The 17,113-nt window shown below is 35.6% G+C and overlaps 1 protein-coding gene across 11 annotated transcripts in view; it reads left to right on the top strand.

Moving 5' to 3' along the window:
- The window catches only part of DLC1 (DLC1 Rho GTPase activating protein), a 355,265-nt gene that overhangs the window by 87,095 nt on the left and 251,057 nt on the right, over nt 1-17,113 (top strand). For all 11 annotated transcript variants that reach the window (XM_072950355.1, XM_072950354.1, XM_072950356.1 and 8 more), the window contains 2 exons: nt 7,728-7,877; nt 13,304-13,444. In XM_072950355.1, coding sequence (XP_072806456.1) covers nt 7,728-7,877; nt 13,304-13,444 — 291 coding nt within the window. The remainder of the gene's footprint in view (nt 1-7,727; nt 7,878-13,303; nt 13,445-17,113) is intronic.

Raw genomic sequence — 17,113 nt, 5'->3', positions numbered from 1 at the left:
GGAAAAATTTCCTATTTGGATCCTAACAATGCATTTAACTGTAAAAAGGTGAACCTAACTGAAGAAAAATATTAAGAAATTTATAGTGGTCCTCAGAATGAACTTGAGGAAAGCTGAGCAGATCAAGGAGAGTGATAAAAGGTGAAACTAGAAAAGTGAACAGAACCCAGCTCAACACAAGACTTTTTTTTCTAAATTAAATCATATCTTTTTATGGAAAAGGAATAAATTTTTCTTTATGTCTTTTTTTGTTATCCACATTAAAAATCATCATAATAGTCCTGAAAATAGTTTATGAAATATTAATGTTAAATAGATGTTTTTCTTACGTTTTCAAATCAGAAGAAATCCTGTCTCCTTTGATACCTGAACCCAAAGAACTGTTGAGAATTGTTAAAGAAAGAAAGAAAGGAAAAAAGAAAGAAAGAAGAAAAGATAAAAATAACCTGCAAGGATTTGCAAATATCATGTAGTCGTGATGACACAGAATATATAATCAATCCAGAAAGACTGACTTTGTGTCTATAAATGTATTAAGTGACCTTAAATGTCAGTCTACAACTTTAGCACTTGAAGTGAAAACTGGTTTCAGAGTGCTTACCAAATTATTTAGGTAGAAATTATATCCCAGCCAAAAATGAGCCTTTAAATCCAGGGGAGGAAATCATCCTCAGGTTCTCCTGGGACAGACAGGAATTGCTGCCCACACAACTCTTTCCCCATTCACACCTGCCACTTCTAAGCGCTCCTCAGGACCAGCTGCATAAATGTCCTTTGAAACCATCCAGAAGACTGTGTCGGCAATTTACAAAAGTCTCGGCTAAGAAATGCTCCATTTGAAGCTTCACTGGAGTTTAAAAACTGAGTAAAGGAGAGACCAGTTTTCATCATATGCATTGTTAAATAGGAGATAAATAGTGAACAGAAACACTTAATGTAAAGCCACAAGTTACATATCAGTTAAAAGATTCCTTTCAGCAACTTTAAATAAGGATATTATTTATCTCTCTCCACCATCTAATATTAAATGATATTGGCATATGTTATTATTAATTAGAGATAATATACAAAGATTTTGTGGTTGAACAGACTATATCTGGCAAGTAGGAGATAATTGCTGGGGTTTTCTGTTACTTCCCAGTCCATATAAATTTCATCTTAAAATGCGCCCGAATATAAATTAAGGCTGACTTATTTAACTTGCCTAGAAATTCTGACATAAGATAATACATTATTTTTAGCTTCTGTCGGTCAATTCAGATGAAAATCTTCACTGCTTCTGAAGAAACAAAGATTTAATAACTTTCTGGTTCTTTAAGCAGGATATTATACTAAGACAGGAAAGTCTAGAATGAGGAATTTATTGTCAAATGAAATTTATAACACTAATACAAGATTTCATACTAGTCCAGCTGGCTGTAGATCAAATAATTCAGAATGAAGTTGAGCCAAGTCTTTTGCTAAAAGGTCCCTTTCTTTTACGGGTGAGCAAGGAGAATTACCAGCCTAGAATAGCCAGTAAGATGCACATGGAATCAAAGACAGTGTAGGGGCCAGAACCTTGGATTATGAATCAGGAAGTCTTAGTTCTATCCCTGGCCTGGCCTTTAATTTATGACGGCTGTCTATGTGATGCCACAACTCATTGACAAGCAGAACATTCAAGCAATAGTGTGTTTGCTGGGCCAAAACCTACTATTTGGAAGCATCTGGGTATTTCACTGAATGTTTTGGTTCTCTTCCAAATGCTTGACATTAGAAAAATAGAGCCTGTGCGTCCCTGGGGGAGGCACTCTTTCCTCTGGACTTCATGTTTGCCCAGTCTGTGAAATACCCAGCAAGTTGCGCTTCCTCCCCACTCACTGTGTGTGTTGTGTTCTATGTTGTTCAATAAAGAGCATCTGGATAAAAAGGAGGGTCAGAATTATCTTCTTAAGATGGAAAGAAACAAAGGTAGTGGAGGCTCCTGTTCAAAGGATTTCAATTTACGTCCCTGTAGAGAATGACCCACTAGAAACTCTGTTTATCTCCCCCAAGATACCACTGGGATCTAAGAGACTTCACTGCCCAGGGACTAAATAGCCCTTGGAAGTAAAGAGGGAGCATCTTTCAGATTGCCCAGTGAACACCATGTGTGGCTTGGCCATGTTAAGTTTTTGACAACAACTCAAATAGAAAAGAAGTTTCTCTCCTAATTTGCCTAAGTATCCACTGACTTGTGTCTGAAAAAGATACAAGTGGAAATTTCTTTCACAGCAGCTACATATATTATCTATATCTTGACAACAGCTGGTTATAGTCTCAAGACAACAGGATGTTTCTGTTCTTAGCATGACAGGCACATACTGGGAAAAAGAGACATATATCACACTGTTGACTCAAGGTCAGGTCACAGTCAACGAAATACTTTTCCTCATTAAACAAGCAGATTGTGGTTATCCAATTAAGAATAGCCTGTTCATATTCTAAGCAGGCACTTAATTCTTAGGCACATTAAAGAGGGTATATAGAATGAAGGGAAATAATTGCTTTCTCTGCCTTCATGGTCAGAGAACATGTAGAGTAATATATTTAATTCTGGGCATCAACCATTAATTGGGTCATTAACAGAATTATGTCATATCCAGAGAAGTGTAAACAGAACTTATAAGGATTTGAAAACATGTCAGATGAGAAATTATTAAAGGAACTGAGGGTTATTTACCCAGAAAAGGAAGAAATGGGCACAAAATAGTTTTTCAAGTATTTGAAAGGCTGTTTCATGGAATAGGCACTCTATGCTGTCTAGCTCTGGAGGCAGAAAATGGGAAGTGAGAGGAAGGCAGAATTTGACTCCATAACATTTCTAAAAATTGTAACTGTACAAATATGAAATTGGTTGCTTCCTAGGAAATGATGTATACCATGTAGTAGGTGGTCAATAAACATACCTTGAATGATTGTTAAATAGAAGTGTAAAGAATTGAACCAGATGCTTCAAAGACTTCTTGCAATAAATTGTGGTTATTGGTGTTCTTCCAAAACATAGTTTCTGTATGTTGGAAACAATGGAAACCAGGTTGTGGGAGGTAAAAAAGAATACATGATGCTAAAATGGACCTTAAATTTAAAAGTGTACCCATGGAAGGAAAGCAAAATGGAGTACTGGAAAGAGACTAGGACAAAGAGTAGGGAGAGCCAGGCTCTAGGCTGCTAAGTTTACCAGTGAAGGTGGGATCTGGACTCAAAACTCCCTGTTACTCTCTTTTCTCATCTGCAAAGTCAGGACATTGGAACCAATAATGGCTGTCTCGGGCTTCTAGGTTTCTAAGGTGTTAAATGTTGAATGAATTATCCAAGTGGCGCAATGAGTAACTTAAAGAAATGAGTTTTGACTTATTTAAGTGAAAATACAAATACAAAGATATGTTCATGATAATTAATTTTAAGGAATTTTACATACATAGATAATGGATAGAACCAGGAAGGCAGATAAAGAAGCCACTACTAGGGGAAAAAAGAAGAACACTAAATTTAAATCTTTTATATTACCAAACTCTATCTGGGCAAGAAGAGCAAAAGTTAGGGAAAGTAAATACATTAAATAAATAAAATGTTATTTTTAATAAAATGTTTATTTAATATGCTATTATGTTGACTAAACCAAAATTATAGCATTGGTTTAGTTATCAATGTTTCCATTCAAGTCAGATTCTAAAAATGATTCTCCATCCTGCTGGTCCCCACTCCCAGCATGTGTTGGAACCATGCATCAGCTAACATCAGCTTACAGGAGCCAACTGTGTGCATCTCTTCCAAATTTGCATTCAGTAATGCCTAATTGCTAGCTTGAAATCGGCCATGGCTAGGGAGATACTTATACTACAGAAAATCAGCACACATACTACAAACTAGGAATTTTTATTTGGAGATCCAGTTGCTAAACATTTACCAACATATCACGACTCACCCACTCCCTACTTCCAGGAAATAGGTTCCCAAAAGAATTCCTTATTCTTTTTCACTTTGATCTCAAAATATGTAGGACCCTGTTATAAAAAGTTTGTATTATTTCTTTATAATCACTGTAATGTGGGTGCAATTCGGACTCAGCAGGAAAAGGACTATGGCTAGAACTAAAACAATAACCTTAGGATAAATTGAACTATGTAGCATGTATTTGTCGTGTGGCATTGCTGGATATAAAATATGGTGAGGATTTTTAAAAGTTTGGTTGTCAGTATGTGGTGAGAGCTCAAAAATTTTAAAACATAGTAAATCACTAATTTGCTTACATCCTGCTCATGGTCCCATTGCACAAAGAATAAAATTGACCTCTTTACGGTGACCTTCATAACAGGATATAATTTTCCTCATTTTGCCCTAGTACTCACTCACTCTCCCTTTCACTTTCCCTGGCCCAGCTTCTCTAACCTTTTTTCAGATCCTCTTACTCACCAAACTCATTCTAACCTTAGCATCTTTCATTCCCCACCCTGCATGGGACACTACTTTCCCAGTTCTTTCTCCTCCTTCCTCCCTCCTCCCTTTTCTTCCTTCCTTTTTTTTCTCTCTTTTTCTCTCTCTCTCTCTCTCTCTCTCTGCATCTCTGTCTCCATCTCTCTCTTTCTCTCCTCTACCTGATTTGTTTTCACGCCATCATAGTTTACTCTCACTTCCACAGAAAGCTCTTCACTGACCAACCCCTACTAAGTGGGACATTCCCCCTGTAGTTACTGTGTATCTCATTACCGGATTTATTTTCTTCTTACACTTGTCCCTGTCAGAAACTATCTTATTTCTGAATTTGTTAACTTTCATTATCTGTCTTCTCATGGTTACTGTGATATTCAGGACAGCAGAGATTTTATGTCTCTTATTCACAGATGAACATTTTGTCCTTTTAATCGTGCTTGGCCCAGAACAGCTGTGACTGCAGAGGAGAAGGCAGGAAAGATGGAAGGGAGAGAATTTCGCATCTTGGCTTTGCTTTAAGGAGGTTAAGTTACTGAAAGACCTAGAACTTCATGAATAGGCAGCTTCACTTATTAAGAAGTTCCTCTTCATGGCCTGTAGTGACAGTATGAAATGAAAGCTCCACTGTAGGATTCAGCCTCGCCAGAATCTGCAAATACACAGCTCTGTTTTCAGGCGTGAGCTGTTTGCTGGAGTTTCGCCACAGACATATGAAAGATTAGAACTTTGAAAAATATTCATACTTGGGCTTTAACAATAAGGACAAAAGATTTATCCAAAGCATCTGATTTGAAGCCAACTCTGTTTTGTGGCGTTTAGTGAATGGGTAGCATATGATACCAGTCTGTGTACTTGGCACTTTGGGCAGATGTTGTAATGGGTGGTGGATAAGGAAGCATCCATGAGGGAAAGGGAAAAGAAATGAGCTTATTTCTCTAAAGAAATATCTTAGACCAAGGCTGTTTGACCTTATTCTTTTGGACAGATTATTTAAAATAATTTGATGCCCAGCCCGTGGATTTGAAAATGTTTTTAAAGCACAATCTCAGCATCCAGTTAATTCAAAGACAAATTGTTTCTGAGGCTACTGCTGATAGGTCTAGGGTAGCTGCGGGATATACTGTTTTATCCGACATTGACTTAATAGCTGGAAGAATATCAAGACATATTTTCTAAGGATTTAGGAAGTGTTATTTCACTGGCTTCTATTGATTTTAATATTATTGTATTATTATTATTCATGAAAACATATTGTGTATGCAATGTAGACTTGACTCTGTATCTGCCAGTAGAAAAACTGAATCTTTGTGCTTGAGCATGTTATTACTGGGGGATGAAGGACAATTACACAAAAACACACATGGCTATATAGAGAGATGCAAGGAACATTAACTTGTCAAGCACAACTTGGTGCTTCTAAAAAGAGAAGGAAATTATATAAGCAAACACATAAGGGGGACTCTCTTCTATTCAGTAGGATTCTTCCATTTTGGGGTTATTTAGAAGAGAGTTAAACTCAATAATCTCTAATATTTCTGGGACTCTATTTTAAGGTGTAAGTAGGGTTTTACTGTAAATAGCATTCTTTTGAATATAACAAAATTATGTAGCATTGAGGGCTATGATATATAGTAAGGTTCAGGCTTGTTTGTTTGCAAGTATCCTGGATCTTCTAAAGCCCAATAAACTTTCTGGTGACAAAAGTTCTGTAATTCTCTGTCAAAACTTCATTAAATGTTTTAGACAGCAGGGATGATGAAAAGAAAGTTTAGAATAAGTCACAGCATACAACTCTAAAGGAATTAACACGACTCAAAAAGATTCTTAATTTATTCTCAAAATTAATGTCTTTGTGGAGACAGTACTAGGTCTTTCAATTTTCCATTAATATTTAAACCAAGCACAGGTTCCGCTTACCCAAACAACTCATCAATGTTAGCTGAATTCATGAATTTTTAACCAACTTAATCTAATAAACCAATTATTTGACTTCTGAAAGATAATGATTTTTAATATTAACAGTTTGCTTTAACTGTTTAAGGTAGAGAGAGCCCTAAAGAATTAGATGAATCCACGAAATTATCCCAGTCCTTGTTCTTTGGGGTCTCTCTTAATAGTGACTAGGGAATTTACGGAGATTAACAGAAAAAGTCCCCAAAAAAGTAAACGATCTGATTCAGCCAGTCACCTCATTCATGCCACTACTAATCGCATCACATCATCAAATCCTCCAACTTACTCCCTTGTACTCATGTAGTTTCCCTTTGAGGTCACCCCTGGTGGGCCTTTTAAAGCTGACTACACCCAGGTAAATATCTCTGACAGATGAGAAGCTGGCAGCATGAGCCACAAATGATGATTTGCCTCAAAAGTGCTGATCCTGAATCCATTACATCCCTCAGTAGAGTTTGCCTCTAAGGAGCCTTACAATGCTTTCCATGTTTTGTTTTGTTTTTTGTTTTACCCAATACTGCCAAAACCTGATACCTTGCACACTATAAATGATTAAGAAGATTCCTAATACTAAGTGACTTGATTTGAACACAGAAGAATAGTAAATAGTCATGCCCAAACAACTCCATACGGTCAATGAGAAGCTTTGGCTTTTTCAAAAATGAAAGTATTTCCATAAATATATGTCTATATTATGGAGAATTCAGAATAAGTAACCATGATTCATCTGATTTTGGAGGCTTTTTACAAAAGTGTGTCAAAGAAAAAGAAGCTTGAAAATATATGTTGGCAATGACATAACTTGAAGCAGCAGTAGGTAAATGGCCCCATGCAAAAAAATAAAACAAACAAACAAAACCCTGCCTTGATTATTTTCCTTTTTTTTACTATACTCAGAAATATTCATTCAAAAATATTATCATATATGCATTCTTTAATGTCTAACCCACAATTATTAGTATGTTATAATTGATTTGTACCATGACAAAAGAAGAGTAAATATACAACTTTTCCCAAGAATAATTAATCAGAAAGTAGTAAATATATATCAGTACTCATTGATGTTATACTTTTTTCCCATTGAGCTTTGCTCTAGAAGATATATATTTAATATTCATGTAAAATGCTTTCTTGGCAGAAGGTCAGTATCTTCTCAATGAAGAGCCCATTGATGGTACAGAATAGAACTTCCCTTCCCCCTTAAGTAGAAAACTGCCTATTATTCAGTGTCCTTTTTGTCACATTGAAGAACAGGGGACTTTTTATTCTTTCCAAGAAATGGCCTTTCAGATTCAGTAACAAAATGTTCTGTTCCTCAGGAAATAAGAGAAGACCGAGATAGGGCGCGGCTAGACTCGATGGTGCTACTAATCATGAAACTGGACCAACTTGATCAGGACATTGAGAACGCTCTCAGCACCAGCTCCTCTCCGTCCAGCACACCCACCAACCTGCGGCGGCAAGTTCCTGTAAGCTTCCCACTTTCCACTTTTTTGCATGTGAACATGGTATCTCTACTTGGTACAGTCCCTCTTGCAAATGAAACATCTTTGATGGCACCATCTTCCCCCACATGACCTTGAGATCACTCATAATTCCAGGCTTCATGCGGGGGGCCATAAGAGAAGTGTGTGACTTAAAAGAAAATGGTTATTAGACAGGAAAGAGGGTCACTTTAAAAAATTATTTTGCTTCCTAGTGATCAAATTCTCTTCATTGCTGTTGTTCCCCTAATTGTCTGTCTTCTCTGATATGCTATACATGCCATCAACAATGTTCTGTTTATCTTGAATATTTTATTTTCAGTGTCCCACAGTGTACATTGCGTGTAGAAGATGGTTAATAAATATTTGCTGAATGGATGGATGGATAAGGTGGGTGGATGAATGGGTGGGTAGATGAACGGATGGATGCTGATTGAATTAACCCACCATATTACAATGAAGAGTTTAGATGAAATCAACTTGAGAGCACTCTAAAATCCACTCAGTGAAATTCCCAGGCAGAATCACTTACTTCTTCACCGGTGCTGCTATAGTGTTTTGCACATACTTCAGTAGGACAGGCATCCAAATGGAGGAGATGCAACCAAAGTAGTATCCTGAAGACTAACAAGAAGGGATGTTTTAACCTGTTTACATATGAAGGCTGTATAGAAGCTTCATACTCATTTTCATCAACTCTTTTAAAACCACGTTTTTCAATAGGAGATGCTTCTCAATACTTTTTTGCCAATAATGTAGGTGTGGGATTCATTTTATCTTTTAAATTTTTCTGGTGTGAATTGCTAATCTCTCCCTATCTCTTTAATCTCTCCCCTTTTACCCTATATTGACCTTTCCTCAGTCTCATGTATTTAGGGGAAAAAAGCACAGCCCATATTTCTGCTAAATACAGCTCCATACTGTTGTCTCCTCTCAGAGAGCAGAATAGCTCTTACCTGCTAGATATGGTTCTTTGCTGAATGGTAGACAATACAAAACAAGAGGTAAGGTGGGTGATGATTTTAGGATTTGCCTACATCTATATCTTCTGCCTTCATTTAAAGTGTAAACTGGATTTTATATTGCATGCAGTATCTCATGGACCATCATCACCACTGCTCAAATATGATTGATTCTGTAAATAAAAATCTATTTCTGAGTTTCCAGTTCAGCAGACACTTGGAATAGGCAAAATAATACAGTAGAAACAAACTTTGGAGTCTGCAGGTCTAGGTCACATCCCAGCTCTACAAATGAATATCTGAGAATATAAGGAAATTATTTAATTTCTCAACTTCTAGTTCATGTAAAAAATGAAAAGGAAATTTTGTCTCCTACTTAATGGCTTATTGGGAGGAGTAAGTGAAGAACATATATAAGATGCATTGCAAAGATCTGGCACAGAATACATATTTAATATTTGTTAATTCCTTTGCCTTCTCCTGTGTACTCACTTACATCAAGCACTGGGCTAAAGATGAATAAGACATAGCCTGAATCCCTCAAAACTTCTTTTTGGTCTCTCTGTTTTTCTAGGTCATCCCTTTTTCTTTGTTTCTGTTCCTTGGTATTTAGAGCTAATTTTAACTTTCTCTCATCATCAAAAATTTTTCCACATATGATTTCCATTCCTTTTGATAATTGTGCCATGGAATAAGTGGATTATTACAGATGACTATGACCTTGATTGTCCACCAAGGAGTAGTGTCCCAGATTCGGGGAAGAAACTCCCTCTGCCACAGCTTCATACTCCACTGTGAATGTACAGTTTAGCAGAGAAGGCAAGACATGCAGTGAAACAGTGACCTCAGTTTGAGATTATTTGTGAGAAAGGGCTGGACTGAGTTCTACATGTAATAAAGGATGTAAAAGATGATATAGGCTGGAGTCTTTAAGGATGGCTTTAGTCTATGGCCATACCACCCTAAACGCACCCGATTTCATCTGATCTCATAAGAATGGCTTTAAAGTTACGAAAATATTAAAATAAGGATAGAGGTAAAAATTATAGAAGTCTGCTTTGAGAGAGCCTGACAAGTAAGGGTCAGACAGATCTGGGTTTTAATGCCACGCCTGCCACAGAATGTGGATTTGGTCAAGTTACTTGCTTTAAGCTTTGGCTTCGTCATCTATCAAGTGATGATGATAAAACCTGCCATGTAGAGTTTGTGAACACTGAAGCAGAGTAAGACTGTTACAGTGTTGTCTTTAAATGTTATATATTTTCAATATTTATCATTTCACTGAGAATTATTAGAAAAATGCAAGGTTACCTTGTTATTTACTTAATCAGATCATAAACAGGAAGGCAAAATTAATGCAAATGATTTCTGATATACATAAAGGTCAAATATAAATAGCTTGTAAACTACATGCTATTATGATTATGCATCTGATGTTTATAAATTACCTGTTGTTTATGACCATCCATTTGATGTTGATTCAATTTGAAATTTTAATAAATCATTTTTCTGTGATAGTAAAATGGTGTTTGTAATTTCCATGCAAAAAAAAAAGAAAAGAATAGATGACCACTGATCTGAAATCATTCAGAGCATGAGAAATTTGGTTAGGGTTCTGTGTTTTATACACATACTCTTGAGAATATAGTGTTTTTGTTTCATATTTATTATTGTTGTGTATATTTATTTTTATTGAGATATAGTCAGCTTACAATGTTGTGTGAAAATGTACAGCATAATGCTTCAATCATACATGAACATAGATATATTCATTTTCATATTCTGTTTCAGCATAGGTTACTACAAGATATTGAATATATGTTGTGTATATCTTTTGTACTCTTTCTTTTTTATCTTTGTTTTTCCCTTTTTTATTTTTTTGTACTTTTATTGAGATATAAGTGACTTATAACATTGTTTAAGGTATACAATGTGATGATTCGACACAGTTATATATTGCAAAATAATTGCCACAATAAGGTTAGTTAACCCATCCATCAACTAGTATAATTACAAATGTGTGTGTGGTGAGAGCATTTAATATCTACTTTCTTAGCAACTTTCAAGTATATTATACAGTGTTGTTAACTATAGTTACAGAAGTGACTATTAGGTACCCAGAACTTATGCTTCTTATAACTGGAAGTTTGTACCCTCTGACAGACATTTCCCCCATTTCCCCCACCCCCATCCTCCGGCAACCACCACTCCGCTGTTTCTATGAGTTTAGCTTTTTATTAGAATCCACATGTAAGTGAGATCATCACAGTATTTATGTTTCTCTTTCTGGCTTATTTCATTTAGCATAATGTTCTTAAGGGCTATCCATATTGTGACAAAAGGCAGGGTTTCCTTCTTTTCTATAGCCAAATAATATTCTTGTGTGTGTGTGTGTGTGTGTGTGTGTGTGTGTGTATCACATATTCTTTATCCATTCATCCAACAGTAGACACTTGGGTTGTTCCCATGTCTTGGCTATTGTGAATAATGCAGCAGTGAACACAGGGGTGCAGGTATCTCTTTAAGACAGTGATTCATTTCCTTTGGATGTGTACCCAGAGGTGAGATTGCTGGGTCACATCTATTTTTAACTTTTTGAGGAACCTCCATACTGTTTTCCAAAGTAGCAGTACTAATTTTCCACCAGCAATGCACTTTAATTCCCTTTTTTCCACATTCTCTTCAACACTTGTTATTGCTTGTCTTTTTTATAATAGCCATTCTAACGGGTGTGAGGTGATATATCGTAGTTTTAATTTGCATTTCTCTGATAATTAGTAATGTTGAGCATCTTTTCATGTACTTGTTGGCCATTTATGTGTCTTCTTTGGAAAAATATCTGTTCAGGTACTCTAAATTTTTTAATCAGATTTTTTTTGCTATTAAATTATATAGATTCCTTATATATTTTGGATATTAACCCCTTATCTGATAATAAGGTTTGCAAATATTTTCTCCCAATTCTATAGACTGCCTCTTCATTCTTCTTTTGATTGTTTGCTGTGCAGAATCCATTTAGTTTAATATAATCCCGCTTATTTATTTTTGCTTTTATTACTTATGCTTTTGGTGGTGTATCCAAAAAATCGTTGCCAAGGCCAATGTCAAGAAGCTTTTTGTCTATGCTTTCTTCTAGGAGTTTCATGGTTTCAGATCTTACATTTACATCTTTAATTCATTTCAAGTTAATTTTTGTGAGTGGTGTAAGATAAAAGTCCAGTTTCACTCATTTCCATGTGAATATTCAATTTTCCCAACACCATTTATTGAAAAGACATTTTCCCTATTGAGTATTTTTGGCTTCCTTGTCAAATATTAGTTGACTGTAAACTAATGCATGTTTTATTTCAGGGCTGTCTGTTCTGTTACATTGCTGTGTGTATCTGTTTTTATGCAAGTACCATGCTGTTTTGATTACCATAGCACTATAGTTTGAAATAAGGAAATGTGATGCTGCCAGCTTTGTTTTTCTTTCTTAAGATTACTTTGGCTGTCCAAGATCTTTTGTGGTTCCATACAAATTTTAGGATTGTTTTTTTCTGTTCTGTGAAAAATGCTATTGGAATTTTGACAGGGGTTGCACTGAATGTATAGATCACTTTGGTGGTATCGACATTTTCACAATTTAAATTTTTCCAATTCAGGAACATAAGGTATCTTTCCATTTATTTGCCTTTTTCAACTTCTTTCATCAGTGTCTTATAGTGTCTAGTGTACAGATCTTGCACCTCCTTGGTTAAATATTACATTTGTCAGCCTAGTTTTTCTTTCATAAAACAATATTTAATGAGCATGTTCTAGGTGCCAGGCACTATTCTAAGCCTGGGGATGTATCAGTGAACAAGACAGGTGAAGTCCCTGCTCTTGTGATACATAGATTGCAATAGAAGGAGACAATCAAGGATTAGAAAAAGAAACAAATGAAAGATAGACAAAGATATATACAGACAGATATATAGATACATACATATATGCATGCATAGGTAGAGATGGTGGATGCATATAATTGATATGTGGTAGATAAGGTAATGAGATTGCAAAATAGAGAATGATATGCTGTGGAGGTTGAAGGGAAGAAACTATTTTAGCTTGAAATGTTACTCAGGGTCACACAACAAGCAAGGAGTGTCTGTGGGCTTCTACCTCCTTGACAGCAGTGCCTGAGCTCCCACTACTGTCCCTTCCAATTCACAAATTGGCTGTTAAATTATCAAAGTAGTAATACTACCTCTTTTTCAGCCTTTGCATTCTAAAACCAGACCCTCTGAAGAGTACAATTGTTAATACAAAAGAATATCTGATTTGGGTGATATGGCAATGTCAGCCGTCTTAACTCTGGTGTGTCAGTGTGTGTTGGGAGAAAGAGGAGGCAGAAGAGTGTTGGAGGTAGGGAGAAAGGCCTATAGAGAGCATGGATATGCCCTTCTTATCAATGCGTTTTTTAAACAGGATCTGGAATCAGGATCTGACAGTGGAGCAGATACCACTTCAGTGAATCAGACACAGATAAACTTGTCTGCTAACACTGAATCCACTGATCTACCATCTTCCACCCCGGTGGCCAGTTCTGGAACCAAACCCAAGTCTATGGTAAGTTGTAAATAATAACAGTCAGTTTCAACTTGAAGTGTTGATGATCATCAGGTAAGAGTTGATATCTCATCCATTTAATTTAGAAGAAATACTCTTGGATTCTTAGTTGCAGTGACTTGATAGTATTTAATTAAGTACTACCCAACGTATGCTGTTAGTTTGTTTTATAAATGATAACACAAGTACTTTACTAAAATAGGTAATTATTCCAGAATTTTGCAAAATATGGTATTAAATTTTGTTGGTGGATACTCAGAACTTTAAAGAACCAAGAATGCAAAATCTAAAGATAACGCTCCCTGTATTATTATCCTGACTACACAGTTTACCAATTGGAAAATTGATGGATGGACGGATAGATGAAGAGGTAGAGGCAGACACGTAAGATCACACACATCATGAAGTTTATGTGGATATTAAATGATATAGTGCATGTCACATGCTTAGTGAAATCCCTGGGACAGAAAAAATACTGAACAATGTTAAACTACTATCATTTTTATGATGATGCTTCATGGACTTAACAATGCTACCAAAACAAATGAAAAGGAGGATTACCACATATAATAAAACAGCACCATGAATTGTGAAAAAAAGACATTTTCCTTTAAGTAAAAAGTTGAACTGCAACAGAAAAGCAGTATTTGACTCTAAAGGTAACATTTATGGAGGAAGTAATTACTACTTCAAATATCTAAAGTCCCAGCAGCTCCAAAATAACCTTTCCTAGTTTAGTGAAAATCACAGTGTCGTATTATTTTTTTAAATGCCCGTGTTAGCTTAACACAGAGAAACAAGTTTGGATTGCTTGTTTGCCTGCCTTTAAAATAAAAGGCATGTCTGAAATAAAACTCAAAAGAGAATACTCGAATTTAAAACATCATAGGTGTGTTCATTTGCAAGAATATCTAAAGTATTTTTTGATAGAATAAATATTTATTGAACACCTACAACGTGCCATGTGTTATGCAAGATGAAAAAGACTTGGAGAGCAATAAAAATATATTCTCTACATTTAAGTATCTCACAGTCTAGCAAGGGAGGGAGATATGTAAACAGTGAAATGCAGTGACTTGCTTTATGTGTTGTGTATATTGGAAATAAGAGGTAATGACCTATTACCTGATACTATTTTGTGAGACACTGAAAAAGTAGGGTCAGAAATAATGTGTGCCAGTGGGCAGACTGCAGTGAAATGGTGCTCTTCTTTTTCACAATGAGTAGATAATGTTGAAATGCAAAGTTCAAATATGAATCCTAACAATCTCATTTTACCACATCCTTATTAAGAAAAAAGATAAAAGCGTCTCAACAGTTTTAGCTTAAAGGTTTGGGAATCATTGGAGCATTGGTTTTCTGAACACTGGGGACAGGTGTGGGACTGACATGTAAGAAGGTAGTAGAAAGGAAGGTGAATTCCCTCTTTAAAGATATTTATGCTTCAATTTGCTTCTTAAAGCACCAACTATTATCCTGAAGAATTTTTCACTATGAAATTTTTTCTGTGTTCACCTTTTACTTTAGAATAATTACCAATGGTATCGTCTTTCTCCCTTGGAACATACGTATTTTAGTGTGTGGTCACCTTATAATTTGTAACAACAGCTAAAATTCTGTGTGCAGTTCTTTCACTACTCCCATGTTCGTAAAAGTGGCCAGTATATTTCCATTGAGATATGTACCTAATTCTTATGGTTACTGTCTTCAGTAAAGTTTCAGAATGAGATACATAAAACCATCAGTTTTCCTAGGACTTTAATCCTTCAGTAGACTTTTATGATGGGTTCTTTTTCAAATTTTTCATGTATTGCTATATCTAATTGACCAAACTATTCACCCCACAGGCAAAATTAAGAAATACTTAAAATCAGTTATTGAATAGAAATACGTTTTTTCATGCACCACAAATCAAATATTAACTGAAAAGTTGTCAACCTGGAATAAAATCAGATATGGAGATTTATATCCATCTGTTCATGTGTGACTCGTTTCCCGGGCATACAATCATATCTTCGTAGTGATGCCATAACTCACTAGTCAGTAAGCAATGAGAATCAGTGTGCAACTGACTTGGCCTCAAAACACAATGTTCCCCTTTAAGACACCCAAAACCTGCTTAACGCATCCTGACCAACAGCACAGGCAGAGTTAGATGACTGGACACGCAGCTGTGTTCAGCTACTGAACTATAATCTAGTCAAATTCTCTAGCCGGCCGTGAGAGGTACCCAGGGAGAAAAAAAAACATTCCACTGTCAAAAGCAGCTGACTTTTAGGAAGTTTTTTTTAAAGAAAATGGCCAACAATATAGCTTGAAAAACAGGCTTTTGTGATGGCGTAAGGGCTGTTTTAATGTGTGTGCAAGCTTTATTTTTTGCTGTTACTGGCGTTGTTATTCTTTTGAATGTACTCTCTTTACACTACAGTTTAAAAATAATTCTTGGGCCATGGGTTAATTTTATATTATGTTCCTGGGTTAAAATATTAGAGAAGAATTTTATATATCTTATGAGATACTAAATTCCCTTCAACTTGGAGCTTAGGGAATAGATGTGTGATGGCAGTTCTGCTACTTTGCGAAAAGAGAGAAAGCTCCAGTGTCCTGCAGAGCTGTTCTTTTCACCATGAACTAAAATTTCAATTTTAATATTAAGTAGAAACATTAAATTCAGAGAACAGCTACTTCTAACATCCGCCTAAAATGAACTAACCTTCTGCTCCATAATGTCGCCCTTTTACAGAATGCTTACTTTCATTTCAGAATTATTTAATGTTACATTTGATTTGCTGCTGTGAAGTCTATTTATAATGGTGACTAACTACCACAAATATTTGGCTTTCCTTTTGTGCATAAGGCCTCTGGATTCTAAGTGCCTATTTTTCAATACGTTTTCTACTTTTATATTTATTATTAGAAGAAGACCAATGAGTAATCTTTAGATTTTTTTCATGAATGCCATGTATATATATCATGCTGAAAATGAAGCATTAAAGTAGGTTTCTGAGATGTATTTGAAGCAAAAATTTAAAACATTAAAAGGTAGGTTATCCACTGCCAAAAAACACATTAGAAACAAGATCTGGTGCTTCATGTCAAAAATCTCATCCATTTCTTTCTTAAATTCTTTGTTTTGTTCCTTTGAGGCAATCTTATAATGCCTTTCACATAAGACACTTATGCAAACCCATCTGTAATCATATCATTTTATATATAGTGCTTTGATTGACTGTAGAGCCGTATTCTGACATCCCACTGACCAGGGTATTCTGTTGCTAGAGCTGATCCTGTATTAGTTGATATAAGGTCATTACATGAAACATTTTAAAGCTAGGCACTAAAACAGGTTTTGTCGTCATTTTTCTTAAATATACTGATTATTGTAGGTGGTCATTCAGTCATCATTAATCATACATTTATGAAGAAAGAGACACCAAGCCCAAGATAAAGAAAACTATATGTTTTATTTGTAAAATAAGTACTGGAGAATCAGGGAGGGTATTCTGCTATGTAAAGTAACATCAGTTTCATAGAGAAGACAGCTCGTCTCGTTGACATGTGACTGAGAGGATTCTAACAAGAGGGATGAGAAACTCAAGCATTTGGGCATGTTGGAATCCCAGCTAGACAGAGCAGCTTTGAGTGTATCCTAAAGTATATGAAGGAATG

Source organism: Vicugna pacos, chromosome 26 (assembly GCF_048564905.1).
Source record: "Vicugna pacos chromosome 26, VicPac4, whole genome shotgun sequence".
Classification (NCBI taxonomy): Eukaryota; Metazoa; Chordata; class Mammalia; order Artiodactyla; family Camelidae; genus Vicugna; species Vicugna pacos.
This window is presented reverse-complemented; position numbering and strand designations above follow the sequence as displayed.